Source organism: Diplotaxodon limnothrissa, linkage group LG16, assembly GCF_057381915.1.
Source record: "Diplotaxodon limnothrissa isolate DT_005_m linkage group LG16, D_limnothrissa_male_GT1.1, whole genome shotgun sequence".
NCBI classification, from domain to species: Eukaryota; Metazoa; Chordata; class Actinopteri; order Cichliformes; family Cichlidae; genus Diplotaxodon; species Diplotaxodon limnothrissa.
The window spans coordinates 35,130,874-35,157,531 of record NC_140611.1 but is presented as its reverse complement, the minus strand read 5'-3'; the positions used below and the strand labels follow the sequence as shown (position 1 = coordinate 35,157,531).

General features: G+C 40.2%; 2 protein-coding genes across 3 annotated transcripts in view; both read right to left on the bottom strand.

Moving 5' to 3' along the window:
- The window catches only part of LOC146616583 (calcitonin gene-related peptide type 1 receptor), a 28,184-nt gene extending 22,634 nt beyond the window's left edge, over positions 1 to 5,550 (bottom strand). The window contains exon 1 of the mRNA XM_085375301.1: positions 5,441 to 5,550. The gene's annotated coding sequence lies outside the window, so the exon portion shown is untranslated. The remainder of the gene's footprint in view (positions 1 to 5,440) is intronic.
- A 3,676-nt stretch (positions 5,551 to 9,226) lies between these two features.
- Positions 9,227 to 26,658, bottom strand: part of tfpia (tissue factor pathway inhibitor a) — a 53,536-nt gene continuing 36,104 nt past the window's right edge. Inside the window, exons 3-7 of one of the 2 annotated variants that reach the window (XM_085373894.1) lie at positions 16,392 to 16,568; positions 13,875 to 13,928; positions 13,078 to 13,152; positions 9,758 to 9,925; positions 9,227 to 9,361 (exon numbers count right to left, since the gene is read on the bottom strand). In XM_085373894.1, the coding sequence (XP_085230020.1) occupies positions 9,273 to 9,361; positions 9,758 to 9,925; positions 13,078 to 13,152; positions 13,875 to 13,928; positions 16,392 to 16,568 (563 nt within the window). In that variant the 3' untranslated portion in view covers positions 9,227 to 9,272. The remainder of the gene's footprint in view (positions 9,362 to 9,757; positions 9,926 to 13,077; positions 13,153 to 13,874; positions 13,929 to 16,391; positions 16,569 to 26,658) is intronic. The other variant, XM_085373895.1, reaches the window with a different exon arrangement.

Sequence of the window (26,658 nt, the reverse complement as noted above, 5' to 3'; positions counted from 1 at the left end):
GGATTCTTGGTCATTAAAATGGCAACCAGCAGAGGATTTTCAGGCCAAACACTGCCTTTGAATCAGTGTTTATGTGTTCTCCCAGTTTCTTTCTTTCTTTCTTCATTTCTGTGGATTTTATCAATGAAGCCTCCACTCACTTATTGGCTGTTTTTCTTTGTACTGTTGAAATATTATAAACCCAGAAAAATGTCCTTTGGGATCTCTCTCCAAGCGAGTCAAGCACCATTCTTTAATCCCCCCTGTGTTCGATTTCATTTACATAGATCCAACCATTTCCAAAGCTTCATATCACACTCTTATTCTCCATTAAGAAAATGAATTCTTGAATTCCAGAGGGAGCACATAACACCCCCCCCACACACACACACACACACCACACACACACTGAATGCAGAAAAGCAGTAAGGTTGTTCTGTGATGCATTATTTAATCTCTGGCTGAAAACCTCTTAACATTTAACAACAGTCAACAGTGAGCACAGGCTGCTCAGGGACCTGTATGAGTGGTTCCCTGTGGGTAGTGCCACGACAAAAATAACACTGGAGCTCAAAATTAACAGCCCAAAGGAAGCCAAGGAATATCCTCTGTATGCTTGCTGTGGGCCCTAGACTTGACCTCTGAAAGTGCTATTCACGTCACTACTAAGCGGTTCAAGTTTCTCTGCGTGCCTTGTGTTTGTGTAACGAAAACATTTTAACAGCTTAGCCCACACATGAGAGCTTCAATAAATATATTTGTTTTTGTGGAGAATATCTGAATAACGGTCATTTACAGTTAGTTTTACATGACATTGTCCCTTATTGCTGTCACAAAGGGTGCAAAGTTATTTTAAATTTATAACGGACCGCTTGTTATCAGTAAAAAAAAAACAAAAAACTTTTACCTGTAAAAAGATTGAGAAAATTAAGTGTTAATCGGAGAAAATAAGACAAACTATTCAAACCACAAAAAATTAACAAGTAAAAGAATTATTGCATGCTACAAGAGGTTGAAGGCAGACAGTGTTTGTTTGGTAAGGCTGAGGAGTAACTAGCATGCAAACCTCCCCAGTAGATGTCTGCTTAGTCACTAGAGAGGTCAGCAAGATAAGGATCCAGAGCAAGACAAGATCCTGTCTGTAAGCTGGACAGTAAAGCAGCATTAGCAGGAAATCTAGTGCATTATACGGTCTGTGGCTCAGTCTGGCTTCAACGCTACGCAGAGCATCAGTCTCATGCATGTCTGATGGTTACATGGATACTGTGTCACTAGTAGTATTGGGTGTAACTTTTTACAAAATAAAATGTTAAGAGTTCTCAGATTACCTTTTTGTTCTAATGTTAATGACAAAAATATACAGTTAAAATGTTACAGCACTTCCTTTCATTGCCACAAAAAAGAAAGCTCAGACACATTTGCAATATTTGGGGCAGTTTTATGGTTGTCAGTGCACATGCTAAGGCTTTTATAAGGTATTTTCCTGTCCTGGGGTGTTAATAATTGCATGTGAGCTGCTAAGAGGCTCTATAATACATTTTGAATCCTAGCTCCATAACAAGGAGGAGAGTCATGTCAGTACTACACCTCCAAATCTAGCTTTGAGATTGGCTAGTCAGTATATTTAGACCATAGGCTGCAAAGGTCTTGAGCCAACCATTGCTCCAGATCACTTAAAAAAATACAACAGTCTGACTCTTTGGAAACAAAATATTTAAAAATGAGAGGTGGCTCAAGACTTTTGTAGAGAATTGTCTTGCAGACCATTTTAACATCCGTAATCTTGTAATGTAATGAATTTTAAATATTACCCTTAGTTGCTTCTAGTCATCCTTCCTGCTAATCTTTCCTAGTGGCCACTCATGGTATTGCAATGCACAAATAATCCCTTACAGCAAACAGAGCTTTTTCCCAGTGGCTATAGTTCCCTATATGTTTAACCAAAGCAACGTTATGATATTGACCATTACACAGACTACAGACAATAACATATTGTGTTTTTCAATGGGGAAACAAGCAATTTGAGACTTTTATTAACCTTGAAAACCAATTAACTACAATAAAATGGAGAGATTTTTGGCACAGCTTACGGCAGCCTGGGCTTGAAAGTAATAATAGTCGTATTTTCACGCTTGAGTAAGTTAGCTAATTGGAAATCCAACAGAAATGGCTGCTGCAGACATTTGCTCAGAGCTGCAGAAAACGCAGGGTGGAAGAGGAATGTGAAGCAGTGTTAAGTGGTTGGAAACAAGCTCTCTCAAACAAGAAATCTCTGCACTTAATGTACCAGATTATTTATTAATGATCTTCCATCAAAGCCCCAAGAATTTATTATGAGTTTATATGGCGAAAAAAACAAACAAAATTGCTCTATACTCATCTGCTAGTACTCCAGGTTCACCTTTGGAAGACAAACATGCAGCTCTTCCCAGGGACCATTTCCTCTATTGTGTATGCCAGAAGCCCCCTCCCACACACTAAATCAAGAAGCTTGTATCACTCAGTTTGTTTAGCTCACACAAACATGGAAGACCCTTAGAAACCATGCAGCCTTTTCCTTCTATCCTTCGCAGAGCGCTGCAGTTCAAAATGCCAATCACTACACAGCAACAAAGCCGTCCTGAAGCTGCTCCCGACGACATTAGGCTGCGACACGTCCCATCAGGCACCTCAATTTAAACTGGAGATGAGAAATACATTTACCCATCATAATGTATGAGTGGAAAAATTACCTCAAAAGGTTTCATATCCCTGAAACTGAATCCAGAAGCTGAGGGGAGTGCTGCATATGTACATCACTGTGCTTTTGTGTAATACGATAGCTTCAGTCTTGAGTGAGCAGGGAAGAAAATATATAATATATAAAAGAGGTGGAGACTCAGTTTGAAACATGATAGGAAATCAATTTAAATACATCTGACAGACAGTGAAAGGTGCTGCAAGAAACCTGTGGTCATGAAGGTTTTTATAGAGGTCTGAGAGGTCTGCAGTGTCCCCAACAGGATGAGGAAGTAAACAGAGGAATCGATCAGGAGCTGTGTCCTGGTGATTTATGAGGGGTGACGCTTTACGAGAAACATCATTACGCTTGTGACTGTGAATCGGATGGCCTTTGCACTCACCAGAGAAGGTCACCTGGAGTTTACAGGATAAATTCTTCACAAAAAGCTCCAGTTTCAACACACGTATTATCACTACAAAAAAGCCACACGAGAGCTTCTTCTAAGGCCTGAAGAAATTTATTTTTCACGGTTCTCCATATGAATCGGCTACACTGCAAATGAGCTGCCACTAGCACAGCTTTCTAAATGCCATGGCTGTAGGAGAAGCTCTGCTATATCATGAAGACTGCAAAGGTTTGGGGAGCTTTGCTGCCAAGATCTTTGTCTCACCCACATTTAATAGTTGCTTTCTAGACGTGGGCAGTAAACACTCAGCATGGGTTAAATGTGATGAGCTGCACGACACTCCCATTGCACAATCGGCTCATGAATTTGGTGTAGGCCTGAGCCGCTGGAAGATGTCAGAGCGAAATGGCCTCAAAGACTCATCAGACAGCCCTGCCAACTGGCAGCTTCGATACGTTCACTGTCCAAAGTGTCTTGACGGCCGACATGCATGGGCAGGAAAGCAGATCCACTGTTTTACTAGGCTTACTTTCTGGCATTTCTCAACGTTATTTTACCTTTCCCATACTTAAGAATAAACATGTGCATATAATGTAAACTTGAACATTTAAAATTTAACTAGGTGTGACATTCAGGGTGGAGCACTGCAGTAATGGGCTGTTTTTGTTTTTGAGGTGTGCGTGACAAATCTGAACATCTGTGAGATCATCACAGAGACAGCAAAGCAGAAATTAACTAGTGCTGCTATATTTCTGCTTAATATTTCTCTGATTTTTCTTGAAAACTGTTAAATAATGTTAATATACTTTCGTTAAAGTGATTTCTGACATGCAACTAGTAAAAGAAGCTCCTTCAAAGTTGCTGGTTTTGTACAAAATAATCCAAAGTTAAAGCACTTTTTAGTCATTTTTAATTAGAAATGTCTGTTTCTGTTGTTTATGTTAGCCCTTTTATGAAATATTAATCAGTGTTCATCTTGAAATGAGATCTAAAAATGTGTTTATTCCAAGAAGAAGAAGTTAACTTTGGGCCAAACATGTGCTTTGAAACGAATTTTTCTGCATCTTAAACTTATCACATTTTAAATGATCTGAAGTGACCAAAGCAACTTACTTAATATTTAACTGAATTCTTTTAGTTTTCCAAACATCCTCTTTCATTGGTCGTGGAGAGTTCAAATACTTAAGGCATGAGTTGAAATTGCACGTTTAAAAGCAGAGCAGCAAATAAAAGCGGCACATAAAATCTTTTGGCTCAACCTTTTGAATGAATTCAACTGCTGATATTTCCCAATCACCATAACAAAAGTGCTAAATTAGGCTAAACAACATTTAATAAACACAAGAAGTCATCTGAGAATACTCCACCTCGACATTGCAAAACCCACGGAGTTCAAACATATCTAGAAACTCGTCTGTTAAAAACCCAGTCAGCTTCAGATTGGGAGTTACCTCTGCTCTGTCACCTCCCTTGTAATGACTCGAATGCATCTTTCCTCAGCAGAATATAGTCCGCCAATTGTGGCCATCGTCATCACATCCTCCTCCTACACACCACCATCATCACAACCATCATGATCCCTTTCACTGTCCAGCCCACAAACTTCCAACATGTCCAAATCTGCCCCTTATGTAACCATGCAGATGATTTAGCAACCAGTGGCCGTCGCTTACATCAAAGCCTCGGTGCTGAATGGAGCTGATTCTTTTTCTTATTCCGTTTAATTAATGTAAAAAATCTAAACAAACGCCTGACTGCGTCTCATCCCTTCCTATGAGGTATCAGTCATTAGTAGGTGTATAGATTACATGTAAAATCTAAATTGACCATGCATGCATCTTAAAATGTAACCTCTGAATTCATTTACCAACAGTGTTATCATTTCTGCGCGTGTGAAAAGATCCTAAAACCACCTGAAAACGGGACAGGGGTGAGTGCGAATGTCTCATTAGACGGAACTAATATATAAATTTGATACAAATAATCACGCACAACGCGCTTTGTTGGTCTAACGGTGTCCAAAGCGCACAAACAAAGCCGTTTCTTTATTTTCTTCCTACACCTCGACATTTCTTGCATTCAGCTCCTGACAGAGGGACAATGCGGCTCAAGCGGATGCTCATCGTTCAGAGTGGGCTCAGCCATTCTATAAGTGCATGTTCCCCGGCTCCCTCAGTGCACATACAGTTGAAATGCCCTGGATAAAGCAACAGAATGCCCTGTCAACTCTGCGCTAATTGCATTCGACGTGACTGCGGCTCAAATTGCCTACAAAACATGGAAGAGACACAGCGCGTAGACCGCAATTCACACTTCACTGTAGCACGTCCTACCACAGAGTAAAATCCACCCGGAGCGCAGAGGCAGGAACCGCAATAAACTCTCAGAGCAGTCCCCCAAAGCGTCTTTTCCTCCTCGGCTTCAGCGCAGAGAACTGGACACGGTGGACCTCCGGCGCTCAATGAGCGCAGCTCAGACGGCTGTCAGGTTGACGTTGGAAGGCAACCCACTACTTCCTGTTACATCACACTGTAGGCTACAGCTGAGGACCTGCGATCTGTGGCGAGCTCGGCACAGTGCAGGATGATGTGCCCCTTTCACTCCTACACGCTAATGCAGGCGTGTATCCACAGTTTGTGTTATCAAAGAGTGTTTTTGCTCACGGGCACTTCACCGGGGAAACTGTTTTGTGCATTTTGAGTGATCTTTTCGTTCCAAGCCTGCAGAAACAATGAAATGGATCATTTTAAACACGGGGACATTTAAAGCATACGTCTAAGCCTCCATTTTTGTTAATTTTCTTCCTTTATGGCTGGGTTAAGACATCGGCTTATATTTTATTTTACTTCTACCCGTGATCTATAATTGTGCATCTAGCCTACCACGCATTCATACATTTCTTATAAATGGATTCTTCGTTATTTGGTGGATGGGTCATTACTGATCACACACAGGTAAAAGCACTTTTTGTAGCTTTTGAATCCCTTTTGCTTCTCTGACCTTCTCTGTTTCAAACCAGCTGCAGTTTCAAACCAAACTGCTGCTATGAAAGTACTGGATGCTTTCTAAAGCCATAAACATATATGCACCGATAAAATGAGTCTACTGCCAGGGGAATGTGTTTTCTTGACAGGCCACATATATACATCGACACTTTCTAGTAAAGTAAGATACAGACAAACATTATTCCACTGTGGGATCTGACATATGATGAGGATTTATTGTATTATAAGCTAGAAATACAGGTAAAAACATAATCTCATTAGCATTTACTTATAGATGTGTTTCTGTAGGAGGCTGCATTTTCTGTAAACTATAAGGAATTGCTCTGTGAGATTATGATTTGAACACGGTGTCAAAGTGGATTTACACACTCAGAATTCAGTTGATATTGAGTGATTTCAGCCACAACGAGGATTACCGCCAGCTGGTAAAGCACACAAACAGAGGCGTAACAGACTGAAGGAAATATCTGAACCCTTGATCCTGCACTGATGGGATGTTGTGTCTCTGTTATGCTGTTGGACTCACTTAGCTAGCATGATTTGGATCCACTTTTCATTTTAGAGGAAAAAGACTTACAAAGTTCTTGCACCACTCTTATATTTCTATTGTAGATGAGAGCGATATATTCCAGCAGCTTACCAGCTAACTATTAAACGATGATTGTGTATGGGTTCAAGAGTGTTTCTTCACTCAAAACAGGAGAAAGTTCCATCCTATAAAACTAGAACTATATCAGGTGATACGTCTCAGTGGGTTTGTCAGTATAGAGAATGTCTTTCACATGAGATGCATTGATTTGACATTCTGAAATTATTGTCTTGTGCAGCTTTATGAAAGCATTTTCTACAGACTTGAATAAAAATAGCGTAATAAAGTAATCAATAACAAAACAGAGATCAAGTCTTGAAAATTACCCAGATTCCACTGAAAATATGCAGGCTGTGGATTCTGCACTAGCCTACAACAGAGGTAACCTAGAAGGATGCTTAAAAAAATTCACCCCCACCCTGCACAACAATAACGGACTGTTGTGCAGGGTGTAAATTGTCAGCTTTATGTTGTTATAAAGCTGATAGTTCAGTTGACAATTCTTGCAACTCTAAATAAGACAACAGAAATCGTTTAGAGTTCTGAAGGCCATTTTGCTATTCTTTGTTTTCCAGTGTAAAACTCTGGACTTGTCACTCAAACTAAAAGAGATGGAAAGAGAGTAAATAAACACGAAACACAATAGGATTGTTGAAATGTATTATATAAACTTTCAGTCCCATCCATTACAGCCATGTACAGTAAACAGCACTGTTCGTCTGCTGCTCACAAACGTCTTTCTTTACACAACACTGCCCCCTTCTGGCTTTTCTTACCAACAACATTCCAAAGCTTGAAAACATTGATTTAAAGTCATAAAAAAAATCAACAACAAACAACAATACAGTCATTATCCTGTTCACAATGATTTACAGCTGTGATGGTTTCTTGATTGTGGAGTTGCTTAAAAAAAATTCAATTCTGGACGAAGAATTGTGCACAACTTTAATGCTGCCGTTCACACTGAAGAGAAACTATGCCAATACCACAGTAGAATAGCATCAGCTGCTGTACATACACAGTAAATATGCATTAGATGTATTCCCATTAAGGCTATAGTGAGAAGTTTATATCGAAACGATAATATCTGATCGTAAAAATAGAAAGACATAAAATATGTATACATATAATAACTGCAGTGCAAAGCATTAGTGCCCAGAGCATAAACATCAGCCAAACAAATGTTTTTTGTCAATAAGCCATAGAAACAATGCGAATAACAAGTTTAATTCATTAAAAATCAAATTTATGTAATTAAAAAATCATTTTTACACAAGATCTGTTATCCCAAGCCAAGTGTGCTACAGAAGAATATGAGATGCTGCCTGACGTACAACGACACCAACAGAGAGCACCGTCCTCAGCAGCACGGTGTAGCAATTATTTCAAAGTCTGCTTGTACGATGTTATATTTTTTTCCATAAATTCTGATGTAAATCGAAAACACGACTATCCTGCTGCGATATCAAAGCTCATCTGTCTCTGTATGTCACTCAGGCTGTTGCTAAGGTCATAAATTTTAATGTTTTGTAATGAAAGGCAGAAATATTATTCTTTGATACTATGCTTGCCCTTTTCTGAGCAAGTTATTATTGAAAAGACATAAAGACATGATCATCATGTATACGCTATAGCTGTTCAGTATATGTTTCATTCATGTATGGCAGCTCTTTATTAAAGGTCATGGCAGCAGCAGTCTGAGCGGCAAAGGGACGCACACAGACAAGCAAACAGGACAAGGCTCTTTATGATATTTCTCAGTGGCTAACTCTGTTTGTTTTTATGAAGCTTTTTTCTTTTCAAAAAATAAATCCTCTGAAATGTCTGCCCTCATTTGTTTCTTTTCAGGGTCCAATCATTATTCTTCACCTTCATCTAGGACGAAAGGACGTCATCCCTCTTTGGTGTCACTTTTAGCTTCATTTGTCACACTTTTTCCTTCAAAAAGTGACCCCCCCCCCCCCTTATTTCAAAATGTGTTTCATTTCAGTAAGAAAGAGCCAATCTGTGACATTCCTCTTGTTGATATCCTTGCTTCTCCATCTCCAGCTTCTCCTCTAGTTCCATTACAACATATTGTAATCTACTCCTGCTCCTCCCCATGTCCACCAGTGTGGGTTGTCCTTGAGCTTGATCCAAATTCTCTATCAGCGTCATCATCATCTGCTTATTCTCCTCTACCGCCACCAGTATCTAGACCACAGGGGGATCCCGCAGTCTTTTCTTCTAACGATCTCAGTTAATGAACATCATTTAGATGCAGATTCTAAACAATGACTCCAAACTGCACAGTGCAGCACAGCATTACTTTCATGTGTCTGACCAAAAATAAAATTAACAGAGTTTTTAAATGACATAAAGCTCAAATTATTCCTGAGATGAATAAACATGTTTCAACAAGTCAAGAAAATCATATTGCTATAAACACAGAGGCAGACCAATGATGTCAAGGGGTTGTGGCAGACTTGGCTGCAGAGCAGAAAAAAAAAACATGCATAAAGCTAAAAAAAAAAAAAAAAGCCCAAACAAAACATATATTGGCATAAATACAGCTGACAGCAGAGTAGAATCTCACGCAGAGTCGAGTGTTCTTCTTGAGTAATTAAGAATGTTGTGTAAGTTTTTCCTCCTTACTCGGATCATCATCCTCTTCCCATGACCTGCAACATAAACCACAAAATGTCTTCATATTAGATTTTTAAAATGGAATAATTAAAGACAACAAATGAAAAAGAAATTAACTGAATGAGCATGCCATGGTACGCCAAACTTTGGAACTGATCAGTTCCAGATTGTCCTGTCTTCCTTGGGTCATCCTGGGTCTTAACCTGGTTCTGCTTGAGGTTTCTTCCTGTTAAAGGGGAGGTTTTCCTTCCCACTGTCACCAAGTACTTGCTCATAGGAGGATGTTTGATTGTTGGGGGTTTTCTTTGTATTATTGTAGGTTTATTACCAACATAAGTGCCTTCAGGTGACTGCTGTTGTGATTTGGCAGTATATAAATCAACTAAACTGAACAGAATTGGATTAAAGTGAATCTCTTAAAATAATCCTACCCTTTCTGATGCATTTGTGGAAGCAGTGTCTCCGGGTTATGAAGTTGTTTTCATTCCCTCCACAGCCGCTGTAGGAAAATGACTGGCATCGCTTTTTTTCTGGAATGTATGCATATCTGCTCTCTGAACCACTACATGTCCCCTTGTCCACAGGTCTGAAGCACAGCTCTGAAAGAGTGAAGTCTGTTAATCACAAGAAACAGCAAACAGCAAACGTTATTTCATTTCATCCTTAAAATGTTACATAATTCTTTGATTAAATTAGATCTATGTTAGTTTTATTAGAGAGCTAAGACATAAGCTGAAGATACCACAAGCCTGAAGGTGAGGAAGATGAATGATTCCTGTTTGTGTACTGTTGCATTAGGCTTCATCCACCTGAAACTGATTTTGACCGGCATATTCAGGTTGAGTCTTGGAGTAACAGATTCTGAGAGTGGAAGTTGCTGTGTAAGCCATCCTCTTTGTTTTTTTCTGTAGTTTTCTGCTGGGTGAGAGTAGGGCCATATTCCATATTCTGACTGGAGACCCATGAGCAATGACTCTTTTTCACTACTGATGCACACTTATTTTCACTGACAAACAGTGACCTTAACAGTTCAGCATTTATCTCAGTATTTAACTTGCTAGGCTCAGCTAAGGTCACCAAAAATAATGTCACACTGCAGAGAAATCCAGGATCAACAACAAAAAGTGATTTTGTTCAGGGTGAAACTACATCGCAAATGAACAAAGCCCAAAATCTGAAATTAAACCGCAGAAGCACAAGAGAGCACAGGAGGGCTTGCAGGAAACAATGACAAAAGACGATAGGACAATATATACACAGGGGCAGGACTATTTATACACTCACAGGTGGGGAACAAGGCATAGGTGACACAGTTAACACAGGTGAGAATCCAGGGTCAGGTAAGACAAAAATTAAAATGATCTCAGCGTACAATATTAATAATAATAATAATAATAATAATAATAATAATAACCTTTAAACCTCAAAGACCTATCCTAAACACAGAGATGAGACTCACATTATGCATGAAGATGGATATAGGAGAACACTACAGGACAAAGGAATAAACAGAAAGACAAGATAGAGGATAAGAATGGCCTGGAATTGCTTACACCGAGAGAATTAAACACACGAAAAAGCAATAATTCTATACAATAAATAATAATAATCAGAGCTAATACTCAAAAATGACTCATTTGATAAAGAAATCAGCCTAACAATAAGAACTTCTGACACTGGGTCTGAAACCCAAACTCAGATATACTGGCTAGGAATTCAAACCCCTAAATCACCACAAAGCCTCAGTCTTTTAGGCAAACAGTTAATATATAAGAATTATTCCACCACTGTGTTAAACTTCCAAACATAATATAGTATGACAAGTTCTCACACATAAATAGATCATGTTGGTAGAACCAGGTCAGGGCATTGTTCATATTGTCCTTTCTCACATGTAGGACACAAAAGATGCTCCTGGGAGTGTGCAAAACACAGCACAAATGACACCCCCGCACTGCCTATGAATCCGTTATCTGCAACAATATGTCCAGATGGGCACAAACACACATCACACAGACTTTGTATTCTGGAGCTGGCAGATTAAAGCTCATTTAAGCTCCCATCAGACCGACTTTTGAGTTCTCATACACAGCTGTGAGGTGCGCAAAGTGTTGTTTCATGCCAGTCATGCCACTGTTTGCATTGCAAATTCTCTTTGATAAAAATAATTAATTAGATAATTCAGTGAGTTCTACAGCTGCTTTTTATAAACATGCTTTGCTGGAAAAACTGTGGTCTTCTGTTACTTGTCATGTCCCGTGTTACAAAAACAGAGAAACTATAACTAGTCACAGCACATAACTGGGTGCAGGCAACCTGGCAAATATATAAAGGGTTTTCATGATGCTATTGTGTTTTATTTTATTTAGCTAAATTTCAAGTTTATATTCCCTTTTTTATTATTGTTATTGATGAGATGATTTTAATGACTTTCTGGGCGGAGGAGCTGCCCAGAACTGTTTCATGCCTGAAAAAGTCTGAGATCCACAGAGCCAAAGTGTGTGCTTCACTGAGCAGCCACAAGATGTCAGTCTTTGATTTGATTTCTTTGATTTCAACATGGCAACATCTGCTTGGCAGACAGACGTCAGCATGCACACCACGTTCTCTCATGCTCATTTCTGGCTTTTGTAACTTTGAGAGTCAAACTCGGTTCATCGTAGTAGTGAACTGTGACATCAAATATCACCAAAACCTATTTTCTAAATCTGTCTTTTAAAGACCTGATTAATGAATTGAAATCAACATTCATACCAACTTTACTTCTCAGAGACACTTTATTACATCAACGAGTTCTTTGGGTTTTTTGTTTTGTTTTTTTTAATCAAAGAATTACCCTCAAAAAGAAAAAGATTGATTCCATGGTGGAACTACAGAGGCTAACTTATCCTGAATCTCTTCTACTCAATATTTTTGACAACAGTGAAATTGAATTCTTAGAATTATAACTCTTTGAATGAGTTGAGGGCGATGGGAGACGAGCCAGGGTCTCCCAGTTCTTTCCTGCAAGCTGTACAAAACAGCCTTGCAACAGGACAGCTGTGATTTATGCTCCCACACTGCGAATACACCGAAAATTAGTGAGTGGGAAAGTAACAAACGAGTTGTGGGAAGAGGACACTGATGCACTCCGTTTCTGCCCTTTGCTTTTCACAACAAAAGCAATTCTGCAAGCTGTCTACCATCTATGCATCACTGCACCTTGACAATTTCTTTTCTTCTTTTTATAACAAAAAAGTTTTTGGCAGCACAAACTGCTCTAGTTAATAAATGGCTTGGAATTGCTTACTTTTAGGTCTGAGCATATTTCAGAATTTAACAATGACTGAGGACAAGATGAGTGATTTAATCATGCCTTGTGACCATTAATCTATCCCACATGTCTAATACTCTGTGTAATAAATGAAAACTACGTGTACTGCTTCTAGCTTTGTGCTTCATTGTCTGACTGTATCTTAGTCGCAGAGCTTTTCACAGTTTTCTCACTGATCAAGTTTACTTCATCAATCAGCTACACAGCCGGCTGATTTTATTGATATCACATTCTTGACTCGTGTTACTTGGCTTTATGAGACTAACATTGAGTGAAATCCTGGCTGTTCTCAGAAATGTAGCCTCTGTGTTTATGGAGTTATGAAGAATAGTAACCTAACAACCAATTTGCATGAATAAAATCAAATTAGCCTTAATTCTAAATGCTACATCCAAGATTTCTCATTGAGTTCTCCTTGAAAATGTGGAATTTTCTTACCGTTTGTCTCTGGATTTGTGTCATTCCCTTGCACCAACGGTGCATTTGCAATTTGTTCCCCTGCAATTTGTTCCCCTGAAATGCAACAATATGGGAAGCCATCAATCAGTCAGTGAATAAATTTGCTTCCTTTGTCAGACTCAGTTGTGATCATTAATGCAAATTTTGCACCTGTGCATAAAACAGAGAATTGCGACAGGAAAGTGATTACATAAAGACTGGAATTAGCTTACTTGCGTCTTTATGAAATTAAAAAATTGGTACTCTAAAGCTTTAATTAACTAATGACATGCATATGTAACTACTTATTACTAAATAGCAATTTGTCCATCTGTGCAGTATTTACTGATTTTTGGACATGTTGTTTCCTTCTGCTTCCAGTCATGCCAACATAGGCTGAATGCCTCCATCAATCGCCCATCTCATTCTGGTTTTTACTGTTTTCTTTTTTTTTTTTTTTAATCCCAGTTGCAAGGGGAATGATGCCATCAGTAATAATTATATTTATCAGTTACTTAAGACACAGAATATTACAGAGAAAGGCAATGTTGAGATGGTTTGAATATATGCGCAGGTGGGAGATAGTGGATATACTGAAGTTGCCAGGCAGGAGGAGAAGAGGAAGACCACAAAGAGGATTCAAGGATGTGGTAAAGGAGGACATGCAGAAGGCTGGTGTGGCAGAGGAGGATGCTAGGGATAGGGTGAGATGGAGGAAGATGACCTGATGTGATGACACTAAAAGGGAACAGGTGAAAGAAGAAGATAGGCAGAGTGCAGTGTACAGTCATCGTTACCAGTCTCGATGATTGGCTGAACATCGTCTTTTCTTGGAGAAGGAGATTCTGGTGCTGTGGTAGGGTTCACCATATTGACACGGACAAAAGAGAAAAGCAACATCTGAGAACATGTGTCTCGACTGCCATCCACAGAACATCAGTCCTGCTGTATTTATCTCGAAAAGTTGATTCTGTTCATCTGGACATGATGTTTCTCCTCCTGAAAACGCTACATCCAGATGAACAGAATCAACCTTTGGGGATTTTTTTTACCTGGATGTTTGAGCATCAAGACCTACTATAGTTGGAACAAATTTAATTACACTGAACAAAAATATAAACGCAACACTTTTGTTTTTGCTCCCATTCCCCATGGGATGGACGTAGAGACGTAAAATTCATTCCAGATACACAATATAACCATCCCTCCCAAACAGTGGTCACAAATCAGTCCAAATGTGTGGTAGTGGGCACATCTGCTATATTGAGATAATCCATCCCACCTCACAGGTGTGCCACATCAGGATGCTGATCTGACATCATGAGTAGTGCACAGGTGTACCTCAGACTGCCCACAACAAAAGGCCACCCTGGAATGTGCAGTTTTGTCTCACAGCAAAATGCCACAGATGCCACAAGCAATGAGGGAGCGTGCAATTGGCATGCTGACAGCAGGAATGTCAACCAGATCTGTCGCCCGTGCATTGAATGTTCATTTCTCAACCATAAGCCGTCTCCACAGGCGTTTCAGAGAACATGGCAGCACATCCAACCGGCCTCACAACCGCAGACCTCGTGTAACCACACCAGCCCAGGACCTCCACATCCAGCAGGTTCACCTCCAAGATCGTCTGAGACCAGCCACCCAGACAGCTGCTGGAACAATTGGCTTGCACAACCAAACAATTTCTGCACAGACTGTCAGAAACCGTCTCAGGGACGCTCAACTGCATGCCCGTCGTCCTCATCGGGGTCTTGACCTGACTCCAGCTCGTCGCCGTAACAGACTTGTGTGGGCAAATGCTCACATTCGATGGCGTCTGGCACGTTGGAGAGGTGTGCGCTTCACGGATGAATCATGGTTCACATTGTTCAGGGCAGATGGCAGCTGAGAATGTCCCAGTTCTTGCATGGCCAGCATACTCACCGGACATGTCACCCATTGAGCATGTTCGGGATGTGCTTGACCGGCGTATACGACAGCGTGTACCAGTTCCCACGAATATCCAACAACCTCGCACAGCCATTGAAGTGGAGTGGACCAACATTCCACAGGCCACAATTGACAATCTGATAGACTCCATGCGACGATGTGTTGCACTGCATGAGGCAAATGGTGGTCACACCAGATACTGACCGGTTCTGGGTCCCCAGACCCCCAATAGTGCAAAAAACTGCACATTCCAGGGTGGCCTTTTGTTGTGGGCAGTCTGAGGTACACCTGTGCACTACTCATGATGTCAGATCAGCATCCTGATGTGGCACACCTGTGAGGTGGGATGGATTATCTCAATATAGCAGATGTGCCCACTACCACACATTTGGACTGATTTGTGACCACTGTTTGGGAGGGATGGTTATATTGTGTATCTGGAATGAATTTTAGGTCTCTACGTCCATCCCATGGGGAATGGGAGCAAAAACAAAAGTGTTGCGTTTATATTTTTGTTCAGTGTATATCCCCCTGATCAATCATAATTAAAGCACGTTTAATTACATTAGCATCAGCTGGGAAAAGGTGTTGTTTTGCAAACATTTTGTCTATAAATGAAACTAAACATTCGTCTGTGTGGAATTAAAATCGATTCTCTCTACAACATGGTCTTTTGGCAGAACTGGTCACAGCCGAGCGACTTGCTCGTTATTTTCCTCAAAATTTCAATATTTAAACGACTTATGCCTAAAGTCTGGTATAATTGAGTATGCTTTGGTCACTTTAAAACCATTTAAATGCTAAATCAAGGTGGAATGTGATTTCACGGTCAGCTAAAAGTCATCACAAAGTTAATTTTCAGAGGTAGAATTATTTTGATTATGTCACCTCACTGAAATGGGTTTTCTGTTGATGCACAGCAACTGGCCATGTTTCCAATAAAAGAAAGCTATTGTGTGTAAAATATACACAAAATCCAAATGATTTACAAGTTATTCAAACCATGTGTTTAATCAAAATCAGTACAAAGACAACATATAACATGCTTAAAATAACGTGCTGATATACAATTTGATGCCAGCGGAACCTTTCAAAAGAAAATGATTGATAAAGTAAGCAAAGAAAATAAAGGATTCTCCACTCTGTGAGGGAGAAAAAATAATGTTTCTTTACATGCAATTTTACAGATTCTAACATTATGAAAAGATTAGAGAACTCTCTGTATACAGAGGATAAAGACCATTAAGCTGTAATGAAAGGCTGTGATCTTTGGGTCCTCATGTAGGACTTCATCAAAAGCAGATATGACTATGGAAGAAATCAGAGAACGCTTCAAAACAACAGTCAGTGAACTGCATTAGTGAATGCAAGTGCATCCCTACCTGGATTTAGACACTTTGCCTGACACTCAGCCATGGTCCTGAAATTGTTGGCATTGCCAAAACATCCTCCATAATAGAACTGCTTGCACTCCTGACTCGAGCTGTCAAAGAAGAAGCGTGACACGAGCCCTCGACAGGGACCGGGAGCCTGGGGTAAATGACATGGGTTCTTCTTATCTAAGAAAGTAAAAGAGGGAAGAGTTACAATAAATTCTCTTGAAACGTGTAATTTGCTGCTAAATAGTAATAATAATAGCATATGACTTTAATATGTCGTATGATAGGGTGAGGCAAGGTGTCACAGAGGTTTCACCCAAACCCTCTGGTGTAACGACATACACCTTTTTTCACACCTTGGATCATGTGACAGCACACATGATTAATAGTAGGTCAGCAACCGCCTCTCGACGGACAAACCCCACTAGGGTTTAAATACGTGAGACACCTTTTTTTTTTCAAGCTCTTAAAAATGGTTTTGGACATTTCAGTTCATTTTCTGAGTCATGAAAGTCCATAGTTTTGTTCCATATTTGACTCCTATCTGAAATATAAAATGCATGACAATGAAACTTCATTCGTTCATTCTTCATTAAAGAAAGTCCCAAAGAAGAGCCAAACTGTGTTCAGTATTCCACAACATATAGAGCCACCATCACTTTGTTTGGTAGGATCAATGGTACTTCACTTTCTTTCATTTTTATTCAGAACATAAAGCTTCAATGACTCTGAAATTGATTTCCTTAAAAAAAAAAAAAAAAAAAAAAAAAAAGCCGACTGAAACTAAAAAGAAACACAATTAACTTTGCTGCTTCAGTTGGGTTTTCATTTGCTATGAATGTAGTTTAACTGAGTGGCAAATTATTTTCAAAAGTATGCAATACCATCCGATAAAGCCAGTGATGGCTTTTTCCTTATATGCGTATGAAGCAATGCCTTGAGCAGAAAGGTTCAGTGCTATCCAATTAAACATGTCTTTATGAGAATTGCCAAACAGAAAAAAGGAGCAGGCACAACACCAAAGACACAGGGAGGGAAGATAAACCTATTCAAAACAGTACGTGGTACAAGGTGCAGTAAATTGACTGCATGCCATGAAGCACTTTGCAATCACCGGGCAGTCTGTCCCACTTTTTGCCTCCCCAGTGGTACAGTGACATTTCTTCTCCAGTCAAGTTTCAGATACAATCCAACAGAAGGCAAAGAGTCAACATTTCCAGCAAGAACTTCCTTATGTTCCCTTGTCCCTGGTGACCCACATTCCCTCCTCCTGCCAAGGCTCTGCTTTCTTTTCTATCATATCTTTTCTACTTCTTACTTCAGCTCTACCCTTCTCCACTTTTTGTTGCGTATAATATCACCCTCGAGTGTCGGAGTACTGAGCCCAGGGTCTTACACCTCTGAGCTACAGTTAGATGCTCATCTAAATTCTGAATCTGCTCCGGTGTGTCTTTTTTTACTCACAGTATCTCAGATTTGTTTTATGCTTTATGCCTTTAACTGAAAGCTTATTACTCGGTAATCCAGCTAAGGATGCTTATGCATGCACTCAGCAGTCACCATGTCTTTAATCTGAAATTCCCAACATCTGCAGTATGGACCACTGCAGAGATGGGAGGATGTGGGAACCCTGCTGATTAACTGAATGAGCCGTCACAAAACTTCAAATCATTACAAGCAACAGACTAAAGCTTGATTTCAGTCTGAAATCCAATCATGGCTATACTATGAAATGCACTGCTTGCATTAGACAGGCATTGTCAACTAATACAGGTGCAACTCGACAAGCTGTCAATATACTGATCAGCGTGGCTCTTCACAGAGTAGAACATGTGCCTCTAAGCCCCCTCAGTCATTCAGTCCATGACACACAGTGTGTGTGTGTGATTCACTTATCAAAATACTTCTGCAATTACATCAAATTGTAATGGGATCCTCTAAATGCCTGTCGTGGTGCAAAAGCATAATCATCAAAGTGTAATCATTATCTTTATCCTCACATCTAAAATGACACTTGTGGTGCATTTTATTCAATGAATATTTATTCCAAAGATTGTTAAGGCAGTGAAAGAAATTAAGTAAACATCTTAAGCCTCACATCAGTGGATTGATAAGTGCAAACATCTGCTGTCATCAAACCCACAAATTATTGTTTTACATTCTAGTGGAGATCTCACAGTCTCCAAAAACATACTTAATATGCCAGACTAATTTTCTGAGTAAATTATGCACAAAACAGTCAAATGTGTTCATTACATGGACCGGTGAAGACACTGTTTGAATGGTACTTTAGTCACACACTAGGATGTTCAGATCAGATTTTGTGTTCATGTTACTTGAATAACAACACGACAACCTGGAGAAGGGTTTTAATAGGTTAGAATATGTGAAAAGCAAACTATATTATATTGTTATTAACTTTAAAAAAACCCTGTGCAAAGCTTATCCAAAAGCAGAAATGTAACTGCACTGTCTAAAGAATGGACAAAAAAATGACATGTTTCAGCAAAAGATTGTAAACAAATTTGATCGTGGCACTTTCATTTCAGTTAGTAAACCTCAATTACAAAAACAAGTCGATCCAATCTCTAAGAATTTACATCAAACTGTTTTTCCAGTACGTTTGGTGCAATCTGGGAACCATCAGCCTGCCTGCTTCCTGTGAGTCTAGTAGATAACCAGGCAAGATTTTATCCATGTATGCAGAGACATGTTTGTTTGTTTTAATAATGAAGTTGCAATGATGAACTGCATCAAGGTGGTCTGAGTGGATGGTGGTCACTCAGCTCACAATACCAATCTATGGTTCAGGTTAGGCAACGAAAACACTTTGGAGACTGAAGAAGTCTCTTAGACGAGAAACGTTTTTCCCACGCTACGTCCAGATGAACAGAATCAACTTTGGCTAAGGTTACGAACGGACTGTGGTTTTAAACAAAAGTAAATAACACTTTGTTTCTCAAGTAACGTGAGCATTGTTTGTTTCTCCTCTGGTCTTTCCCTGACCTTAACCAAGCACCCTGATGACCAATCCATAAAGTTATCAGCAGTTATATCGGTGGAAGCACGCCATGTCATCAGCACACTACTGATCCATTAGTATTCAGCTGTATGCTTATAAATGTTTACTTCAAGTGATATTTTAGCTGCGTGGAAACATAATTGCACAGATAAAGTAAAACACACAGTCTGAGCTTAAAAACTTCAGCACTCTTTGAAATAGCTCATCAACAGTTAAATGGACAGACTGAACCATCACTGGTTTCCATCAAGACTGCGACAATTAGCCGCCCAGAGAGTGTGATTTACTGGCTAACAAGCCAAGAAAACACAAAATCAATCACTCTTGTTCGAAGCCAAATGAGAATTCTGCTGGGACTTCTGACCTGTGCGTAAATAAATGCTGCTACCTGTCTAAAGTCACTGTGGTCAAGCATCTGAGGACTAATATGGTTGCCAAGTGATATCTTAAAGCCGCACACTGTCTGTTCGGTTTATCTGTTAAGTCTTTGAATAATCACTCTCCACTGAAGGCTGACTGTGATTAAAAAGCTATCATTGTAACATCTAAATACATTTCATGAGGTGACTTTGACTTAAAAGCTTGGGCAAAGAGTTGTGCCAAAGGGCCAGGCTTGCGTACTCACCAGAGCAAAGCGGCGATGAATAATTCAAATGCACAATTCTCTATTAAAGCCGTGAAGGTGGCAGAGATGATTTGTGTTTTGAGAATTATCGGTCAGCTTTTTATTTTTATTTTTTTTCTCAAATACTGGGTATGAATCATACAGAGCATCCCATCATTCAGCAAAGCACACTTTAATATTTAAGATAGCCGTGAAAGATTCTGAGGGCTGAGCTGGATTACGTGTGGAGAAAAAAAGAAAAACATGTATGTTTTCATATTTTGCCTAAATGTTATCTGCAGAACGAGGAGACAGATGAGATTTTGGAACAATGTACAATGACTCTTTTGATGGGACGAGCTGAATATTTAGACTACCTTTCAGATCAGCCCATCGCTTCTTTATCTCTTCGCTTGCTCATTTACTTTCTTTCTGCTTCTTCCTTCATATTCTTTTTTGTCAGTACACGTCACCGTATTTTGAAAGGTCTTTATTGTGCTTACACATTCTCAGTGAAGCCTCATGTGGAAAGAAAAGACAGCTGATCTGTAATGGAAGAGTAAATAAAGAAAAATAAACAAACTCAGGGTGGAAAAATAATTGAAGCCTGTGAATTCCAGTTGATAATGACAGACACAGATCTCAACAGCAACTTTTTCATTTAATATATATTGCGATATGCTTCTGATTAAATTGTCATTATGCTATTTTTGTGATTGAAAAGTAATAAATAAATGCAGCTTCCAGCCTTTAAGCACTGATAAAGGTCAGCACTTGCAGGCTGAGCTGCGAGGAGAAGAAAATTATATGAGTGTCTGTCTTATCTCAGCAGAAAAAAAGAATGTCAAAAAACTCAATAATTGGAAGGCCCGAATTACTTTCTAAAATTGCACATGCCTGTTAGTTAAGCAAGAATGCAACTAATTATTATTGAAAACATTTTCTTTTCATTAGCAATTCATCTGCCAGTGACTCAGGCCGACCGACTCAGTGAACAGTGGAAAGGCTCATAACAGTTTCCCATAAGACTAAATGGATGGATTTCAGTGGGGAATTTCCCTCACCAACTGTAGGGCTGCTTCAATATATTAATTCACTGGTATAAAGAAATTAAATAAGAAGCTCTAACTAGAAATTGTTTGGCATTTTTGCTTACTGCATATGTTTTATTTTCCTTAACTCCACATTGAAGCTTCTAATTGAAACATACGAAACCCAAATTAGATGGGAACTAATCACAGTCATGCTCATCGTTGTGGTTACTGGTTCATTGGAAACCCTTCAGATTAGGGAAAACAAAAGACTACTTGTAGAGGTACAGAATCAGGGCAGCTGATGTAACTCTAGTACATGAAACTGATATTACATACATCTATTGGGCCACCTAATTGGATGTGCTTTTGCATTTATGCTCCCACAACCTCACCTGTAGTCAGCCTGGAATCCAGAGCCACACCACTGTGCCAGCCTCTCTCTTCACATGGCGCTGTTGCCTCCTGTGAGATTCCTGACACCCCTCCCCCACCCATCACCTTCACTCAATACCAGGTTGAGATGCAAATGAGGAGACTTCACTCAGGCAAGTCTGCTGGACCAGACGGAGTGAGTCCCCTCGTCCTCAAGACCTGTGCCCCCCAGCTGTGTGGAGTCTTTCATAAACTGTTTATGCTGAGTCTGAGTCTGCAGAGGGTCCCAGTGATGTGGAAGACATCACGCCTCGTCCCTGTACCAAAGACGCCACGTCCCAGTGGCCCCCAGGATTACAGGCCCGTGGCACTGACCTCCCACATCATGAAGACCCTGGAAAGGCTCATCCTGGACCAGCTGCGACCCATAGTAAGGCCACACCTGGATCCCCTTCAGTTCGCTTATCAGCCTCGTCTCGGAACTGAGGACGCCATCATCTACCTGCTCAATCGTGTCTACACCCATCTGGACCAGCCGGCGAGCACTGTGAGGGTCATATTTTTTGACTTTTCCAGTGCTTTCAACACCATCAGGCCGACCCTCCTGGGTGATAAGTTAGCAGCGATGCAGGTGGATGCTTCTCTGGTGTCCTGGATTGTTGATTACCTGACAGGAAGACCACAATATGTACGTCTCCCACAGTGTGTGTCTGACAAGGTGATCAGCAACACAGGGGCACCACAGGGGACTGTCCTCTCCCCCTTCCTCTTCACCCTCTACACCACAGACTTCAGCCACTGCACAGAGACATGCCATCTTCAGAAGTTTTCTGATGACTCTGCGGTGGTTGGATGCATCAGCAGGGATGATGAGACAGAGTACCGGGCTGTGGTCGACTCCTTTGTCACGTGGTGTGAGCAGAATCATCTGCAGCTCAACGTGGCAAAAACCAAGGAACTGATCGTGGACTTCAGGAAGACCAGGAAACACTTGACCCCTGTTTCAATCCAGGGGGTCAGTGTTGACATTGTGGAGGGACTATAAATACCTTGGAGTACACATTGACAATAAACTGGACTGGGCTAAAAACACCACAGCACTTTACAGGAAGGGCCAGAGTCGTCTCTATTTTTTGAGGCGACTGAGGTCCTTCAACATCTGCCAGAAAACGCTCAGGATTTTCTATGAGTCTGTTGTGGCCAGTGCGATCCTCTATGCTGTTGCATGCTGGGGGAGCAGGCTGAGGGTCGCAGATGCCAACAGACTTAATAAACTGATCCGTAAGGCCAGCAATGTTGTGGGGATGGAGCTGGACTCCCTCAAGGTGGTGTCGGAGAGGCGGATGCTGTCCAAGATAAAGACAATGTTGGATAACACCTCCCACCCACTCCATGACATGTTGGTCAGTCACAGGAGCTCGTTCAGTGAGAGACTGAGATTACCGAAAAGCACCACTGAACGACACAGGAAATCATTCCTGCCTGTGGCCATCTCCCTGTACAACGCATCCACTTAACACACTGTTTACTGCTACAACTACACATGTTTCTTTTACAGCTATTTTTTTTTTATATATATATATATATATATATATATATATATATATATATATATATATATATATATATGTATGTATTAGTGCTATTCTTAGTTAGCGTATTGTCTGTCTTGTCTTAATGTTGGTTTATAATGGAGCACTGTAACAAAAAATAATTTCCCCCAGGGATCAATAAAGTATCCTGATTCTGATTTAAAGTATTGCAAATATTGCCTAATATGTGCTCTAAATAGCTTTCTGCTGCTCTTAAATGTAACATCTGACACAAAATTACATAAACTATAACTGAATTCCAAATTATCCACAGCCTCAGGTACAGTACAGATGAGGTGGTATAAAAATCCTTTAAGAAAATGCTGTTACTAAACGAACTAAACCTTTAACCTGTCAAACATCATTATGTCACAGCCCAAATAACACACCTCTGTACCACTGTGTCCAGCAGCAGTGAGAGGGCAAATCTGGAAATTACAACATTGCCTTTGCTAATTTTCATCTAGCATAATAATGTCACAACATATTTGTAAAACATTAATAAAAACAATACATTTCTATGATTTTGAGATTTCATACATAAACACCGCTGGAGTATGAGGAATAAACAAATCAACAAAAATGATGGATTTCGGGGGTAAGATTATTTACTGGTTTACTTAACCACCTCCAAAACATAATTCAGTCCCCAAATAGTCACTGCAAAACAATGTAAAAACAGCTTACCCTTGTATAATGATGTTGTTTAGTACACAGGCCTTTTCCACACCCTTAACAAATTTGACATTTCAAAGACCTCCAGCAATATAATACCGTTTGTGTAGTTACAGGTTTGCTGCTATCTCTTTTTTCACTTTGGTGTATAAAAAGCTGTGCTCACACGCTGAATGTAAGGGGTAAGTACAAATAAGCACATCAGTGACAGAGAAACCCTTGTTTGTCTCCCTGACCTCTGCGGGCTTAGCTATAAAAGGCAAAGCAAACTAAAAGAAGAGTTTTGGACCTGGTGATTTTTTGGGGTAAGCCACAATGTTCCTCACATCGGTTTCTGACCTTTACAAGAAGATTCTCAACAAGCTGTCTATGTCTTTGTCATCTGGTGTAACGAAGTTTAGAAGGGACAGGTGGCATAAATCAAATCAGAGTGTGCAGACTTTTTGCCGTGTGCAGTGTTTGTGAGAAATAAAGAGTTGCTGATTTGACAGGCCTGTTGCACAGAATGAGTCAAAACACAGAGGAAGACATTGGATCTTAAAGATCTGATTCCTGAGATTTAGTGATGACATTTTCAAGGTTTCATTGTGAAAAAGTCTAGCTTTGTATTCCTGTTGGCAAAACCATACAGAGTTGCTGAGTGAAGGATTTAATGTGTTCCATCATACAAACAAACATATCCTGTAAAAGGCCAACTGGATAGTGGAGAGCACACTAACAGGTAGTGCTAATGAAATTTTGATGCTAATTTAGGTTAATTTCAAATTAATTTACAAACCCATCAGACTGAATAACACAAATGTGATATTCGTTTTACTAATGTGGACCTGAAAGCAACTTAATTATGTTATGAATGTCTGTGAAGGTTCTCAGTCATCCAGGTCATCGTAGTCAAAGGAGCTTGCAAAGAAAAGCGTCTGGACTTCTTTAAGTTGCTTGAAGACGTTTCACCTCTCATCCGAGAAGCTTCTTCAGTTCTAAGGTCAAATGGTGGAGAGTCCCAGATATAAACCTAGTGGGAGTGACCCCCCACAGAGGGACAAAAGGACCCCCTGATGATCCTCTAATCGTCTGAGCCAAGGTGGAAAACTGGGCGTGGGTCCCAATCAGCCAGAGTTTCGGGTGTGTTCATTGTGAAACCTGGCCCCACCTTATCATGCGAATTCCTGAGGTCAGATGGCCCAGGATGTGAGTGGGCGTTAAGGCGTCTGGGAAGGGATCTCAAAACTGGATTATAGATGGCAGAGAGTTTGTGTCGTAAACCCCCGCCTCTGTTCAAAGATGGTCGCTCACAGTGGACATAGATGGCTTCTTTCACTCCTCTTTCAAACCATCTGTCCTCTCTGTCCAAAATGTGAACATTGGCATCCTCGAAAGAGTGTCCTTTATCCTTAAGATGCAGATGGACTGCTGAGTCTTGTCCTGTGGAGGTGGCTCTTCTGTGTTGTGCCATGCGCTTGTGAAGTGGCTGTTTGGTCTCTCCAATGTAGAGGTCTGGGCATTCCTCGCTGCACTGTACAGCATACACCACATTGTTAAGTTTGTGTTTTGGCGTTTTGTCTTTCAGGTCTTCAAGCAACTTAAAGAAGTCCAGACGCTTTTCTTTGCAAGCTCCTTTGACTATGTTATGAATGGCTTGAGTTGTTTAAAGCAATCTTACCTATACAGTATGTGAAAGAAATACGTAAGTGAAAAGTATTGAGTTAACATAGTTACCAAGTTAAAGCTCTTGAATGATACACGCACCAGATTCCTTTATATTTGTGTGTGTAAGCATTTAAAGCCTGCTGTGAATCAACACAAATGAAACAGGAACTTGTTGGCTTATTTCCTTTCATTGTAGTTTCGACTTTGAGTTTAAACCAAAGTCATCACCCAGCGCTGGAAAAAAGGATACACTCCTGAAAGTGCGATTCAATTTAGATAAAAGCCACCACTACACGCTGTCCCTTGCTTGTAGTGCGCTCTAACATGTTTTTATTTGTTCAACCAAAAACCAATAAAGGCCGTCCTGGAAGTGCCCTTTAAATGCCATCATACAGATAAGTTACATTTATAGCTGCATTTAATGCAGTGATATTTTCTTTATAACCAAAAGGCTGCAAGTTTCAAACTTGTGTGAGACTTTAGACACAGAACAGTTATCCTGTGGCCTCACGCAATAGTGTGGATCAAATGGAGGCATTTCCTGTATGTAACAATGGTTGGAGGATGCAAATCCATTCATGATCCTCTTGTTTGACTGCATTAAGCATCCCATAACATGCTAAAAGTAAAGGTTTCTTACTGTGAGAGAAACATATTCCACGTTGATCAGACATGCTTCAGTATTAAAAGTGTATTATTTATATGCTATACATTCTGCACGCAGCTCCAGAACTGAGACAAAACTGCTCCTCACCCATTCCCAAATTTGCTTTTGTCGACTTCAAGTGTTTTTCACAACACATACTTCAGATTTCACCTGAAGTGCTTCTGGAGTGAGGCGCTGCGGCACAACCTGACTGTGGATAAATTGAACTTCCAATTGTGAACGGGTCTAATTATCGCGGCTTTGATTGCTTTTCAAGTGCGACAGTTTTATGATATATTACCCTCGTCCCACTTAACAAAAGCTAAGTGCAGTGCAATGAGTGGCAGGATGTATTGCTGTGCTGTCAAGGCTGCACTTAGCAGGTGTCACGGTGCTTTCACCGTCACCAATTGATTTGGGAGGATACAGCATGGATCAATGAAGGGGTCCTGTCACTCCTTTTATTTAGTCCATCTTTACTCATAGTTTCTCTCACACACACACACACACACACACACACTCAGAGTGGCCTTTCTACCTTTACTTTTAGTACACTCAGGATTTAGTTCTGAGCTTTTTTTGTATGTGCGTGTGTGTATATCCGTTAAGCCCAGTCACGCCACACTACAGAAAAACAGCTACCGCATAACGTGTTTGAACTTGCGTCTTGCAGCGTGG